Genomic DNA, 4,258 nt, shown 5'->3' on the forward strand with positions numbered 1-4,258 from the left:
GGTCCCGCCGGCACAGGGTAGCAGGAAGCTCTCCACACACTCCTCCAGTTGGCTTTTCTCTTTTGAATTTCTATATCACTTCATCCCATTTATTAGCTACTCATATTCCACTTAACTTTTTACTATTCTTGAATTTGGTAAACACAACTCATGTTTTCATCCACTGTTACTAATAAATCTTTTGAGAAGTCTAGGACCAAGGTCAAAGAAAGCTGTCTGGTAAGGCAGTGGATTCTCTTCTAAATAGACTATTAATCAACATTGAGCCTCTGAATCATCAAGCAATTATAGAATACTACCTGTTCAATTAATAGGTTATGACTCTTGAGACATGGTAGACCTGTTACATTAGTCATTCTCAAACAAAATTTTTAATGATCCTTTATTATGATACACACATGAACAAGTATGCATAAAAGGATCCGGGGCTTTAGATTACAACTTTCAAACTCTTGTCAGTGTTCTTTAACAAGTTCTTTCTGGTAATCCTCTCACATGTAATCTCAAACTGTGTGAGCACGTGTGATTTTGGTCCACTCACCTCCTAAACATATATCTTATTTACATTCATCCATCCTTATTGATTTCCTTCTAGTTCTTGCAAAAGGGGCCATGGCCCTTTTACCCATTCTTCCCTTTAAAACCTTTCTGTCTCAGTGACTACAATAAACATTGCTTTTGACTTCATTATATCTCTTGTAGCTTCCTCTCTGATAACTGGGTTTGTTTTCTTATCCTACAAACATTTGTAAACACCTGACAAATGAAATTTAACATATTACCCCTCTACTGCACCTTCTTCTTTCCATAAAACAGTGCCAACATCATCTCCACTTTGTCTACTTTTTTTTTTTTTTTTTTTTTTTTTTTTTTTTAACCGGGAAAGGAACTCAGGCCCTTGCACTTGCCAGGGAAGCACTTATTCCACTGAGCTCATGTGCCCAAAAACAGGGCTGGTGTGGCATGTGGCACCAGGCATCAAAGGTCCTAAGTTTTTTTTTTTTTTTTGTGGCAGGGCTGGTGTGACATGTGGTGCCAGGGATGGAACCATGGTCCCTGCAATTGCCTAAGCTTGCCTAAGCAGGTGTGGCACTTTAGACCACTGACCTATCTTGCTGGCCTCGTCACCAAGCAATCTTGTTTCTGATTCTACCACTGTACTCAAAATACCTACTTTCTGAGATTACTAAATCTAAAGGGCCTGTTTTAATCCTCATCACGATGTTGCAATTCTTTGTTTCCAAATTTTCCTTTCTTTCTAATGTACATTTAGTTCTCTCATCTAACAATTTCTTCTTCATGGTCTAAACACTGCCATGCCATTTAATGTTGCCATCCCTTAAAATTTGTCACTTATTATGCATGAGCCCTCTAGTCCTAGGGTTTTGAATATTGACTTAATGTACACAAGTCTATATTCCAGAACATTTGATCTACTGTTCAAAAAATATATCCATATAATTACTTCTTACTCATTTCATTGATATCTCTTTCATGAACAGGCTGTGTCAAACACCATAGAAAACTCCAGTGAATGAAGACATAGTTCCTAGCCTACAGGAAAGGACCTAGCTAAAACTATAATTTTTCCAAATTTGGTCTAATCTTCTTTTCCTCCTAATAGTTCCCATCTCAAATGAAGCATTCTCAATCCACTTATAATCCAAACCAGAAACTTTCAGCTAGCCAAGATTTTATCTTCTTTATTTTCTACATTCAGTAATGGTCCAAATCACATTTTTCCTATGTTCTGGTATTTCTTGACACTTTTCATTCCTACATCACTAAACTAGTCTTCAACATCTGTGGGTTGAGTTTGCAATAACTCATTAACTTTAACCTGCTTCCAGTCTTTTCCTTCTCCAACCAGCTACCAGTGTAGTTTCTTATTTATCTTCCTGTTTACAATATGCATGTGTTCCTTACCCTCCAGACTGTAAGGCATACATAATAAAGCATGGCATATTAACAATCTCATTGCTACTTTCCTGTCTGGTCAAGTATTTCTTCTCTTTTCTACAGGCCCTTAAACTTTTTCTCAGTAACTCTACACTACAAGTTCACAAAATATATCTGGTTTTATTCATGCCTCTGTTCTGCATCTTCAAAATACTTGCTATTGCATTTACTGTAATCTATTTTTTATAATGCATTTACATGGGTGTCTCTCCTAATAAATAGTTCTTTTTTTTTTGTGGCGGAACCAGGGATTGAACTCAGGCCCTTGCGCTTGCCAGGGACGCGCTTATTCCACTGAGCCATCTCCCTGGCCTAATAAATAGTTCTTAAGCACAAAGTCTATGTCTTATGCATGTTGAACTCTACTACTACTTCACCTAGGGCCTGAGAAGTACACATCAACTAAAGTTGAGACTTATATATACATGTTACTCTTGAAGCAGACCATTAAGAGTCATGATGTCATGATGTTTTTTTCATCAATTTTTCTTTTTTTTCCTTTGGGGTACTGGGGATTGAACCCAGTGCATAGTAGGAAAATGGTCTATTGAGCTACACCCCCAGCCTGATGTCATGATTTTAATGTGTTGTCAACAGTACCAGTGAGAAGTACTCAATATAGTTTTGTGGAATTGAAATATTTACTTAAATCCTTACACTAAAAAGTTCTTCAGTGCATACTTAAAAGTCTAATATGTACTGACCTACTGACACACAAATTCACAAATGCCAAGTGACCAAACAAAAGTAGCTTCTTGCCTATTTCAAAGTAAGCTGTAATTATATATCTTGCTAGATTCAGCAACACCTGTTGAATGAAGTAGTAGTCTGATATTACCATATGTTCCATATACATGGTTTGATTTTGAACTTAAGTTACCCACTTTCAAAATACTTCTTGCAAATGTTTAAGTAAAATTTGAATATAGTTTATCATTCACATGATGCATGTGCTTCATAAGCTATTACCTCCATTTTATAACCAAGGAAAACAAACACAGGTAACGTCATGTGCGATTAAATGTTCCACATGTATTCTGAATCTCAGCTTACCTTCATTGGCAGAATATTTTACTAATAAGATGCGACTGGAGCTTAAGCCAACGAATACAGCACCCAGTAGAAATGGATACATCGTTGGGAACCACAGAGCAGGCCGCCTACAGCATTTTCTTTCCATTCTGTTATTTAATTGCCTTTAAAAGAAGAGCACTTCATAAGCAACTCTTGATGGCATACTTAATGATTCTGCACAATGCAAATATTCCTGACTACATAACAGAAAAAGAACTTTTTAAATATTTGGCTGTGACTGCCTGACGGTACAGTTCAGTAGTACAGGCGCAACAACACGGAAAGAAAATGAAAAAGTCGAACTCTAAATAGGACGGAGTACTCGAGATAGAAAAGGATCAGGTTATAAATGATGATGGCAAAGGTAGCAAGTGAGGAAGGGGCACTTAAGGACTGCAGAAAAACAACTGTGCGTTCTTATTAGCAACTTTGGTGTACAAGAAAAGGATCTTGAAATTGTATTTTTCCTCCTCTGTAGCAGTTCTGAGCTTGTTCGTAAAGACCAAATTAGAAGAACCAAAATGAAAATACGTGAAACCCTGCTGTGACATTTTACCGAAATTAAACAAAAGAGCTTAATCTTGGGTCTCAATAGGAAACCCTCTTTGGACACCGGGCATGAAAATCCTCGTAGGGATTACCCTGCCCCAAACCTCCCAGTACCCGCAAGAACGACCCAGAATCGGTAGGGACTGCAGAGTTGTCAAATTCACAGCCAAGCTGGGCGCGGCGTAGGACACCAGAGACAACGCCCCTTCCGGGGAGGCCAGGTCCGCCCGGCCGGCAGGGAAACCCTCCCCGCACACATGCGCAGTGGGCATCTCACGGCGGCCTCCCCACCTCCTACGCACGCGCAATAATGTCTCGCGGGCGCGGTTACCTCACTCCCTCCAGAGATCTTCTGGTGGGAGAAAGCGCATCATACAGCTGGTACTATCTAGCTCCGCAATAGCAGTAGTAGCCTTTTAGGTTCCATAGGCAGGGCAGGTATGAGAGAAACAAAGGCGAAAAATCCTCTGCACCCAGGGCTGGTAATCCGGGATGAAAAGCAAGATAAGATCCCTACAAAGAAGAGCGTGGGTTGGCGCCCATTGCGCAGGCGCGCCCAGTGTTCCGCTTCCGGAAGGAGGGAGGGGCGGCCGATCCCGCCCCGCGAGGCTCTTCTCGCGTCACGTGAGGAGAGTCGAGTGTCACGTGAGGCCCAGGTGGCGGCGAGCTACGGCGA

At 40.4% G+C, this 4,258-nt stretch overlaps 1 protein-coding gene across 3 annotated transcripts in view; it reads right to left on the reverse strand.

Annotated features, from left to right (window-relative positions):
* Slc35a5 (solute carrier family 35 member A5) overlaps positions 1-3,999 on the reverse strand; it is a 29,166-nt gene extending 25,167 nt beyond the window's left edge. Inside the window, exons 1-2 of one of the 3 annotated variants that reach the window (XM_023701978.1) lie at positions 3,697-3,886; positions 3,013-3,155 (exon numbers count right to left, since the gene is read on the reverse strand). In XM_023701978.1, the coding sequence (XP_023557746.1) occupies positions 3,013-3,155; positions 3,697-3,854 (301 nt within the window). In that variant the 5' untranslated portion in view covers positions 3,855-3,886. Of the gene's footprint in view, positions 1-3,012; positions 3,156-3,696; positions 3,887-3,913 lie in introns of those variants that run through there. The other 2 variants (XM_023701981.1, XM_004624699.3) reach the window with 2 other exon arrangements.
* Positions 4,000-4,258: the final 259 nt, after the last annotated feature.

This window comes from Octodon degus, unplaced genomic scaffold, assembly GCF_000260255.1.
Source record: "Octodon degus isolate 3935 unplaced genomic scaffold, OctDeg1.0 scaffold00007, whole genome shotgun sequence".
In the NCBI taxonomy this organism is placed as follows: domain Eukaryota; kingdom Metazoa; phylum Chordata; class Mammalia; order Rodentia; family Octodontidae; genus Octodon; species Octodon degus.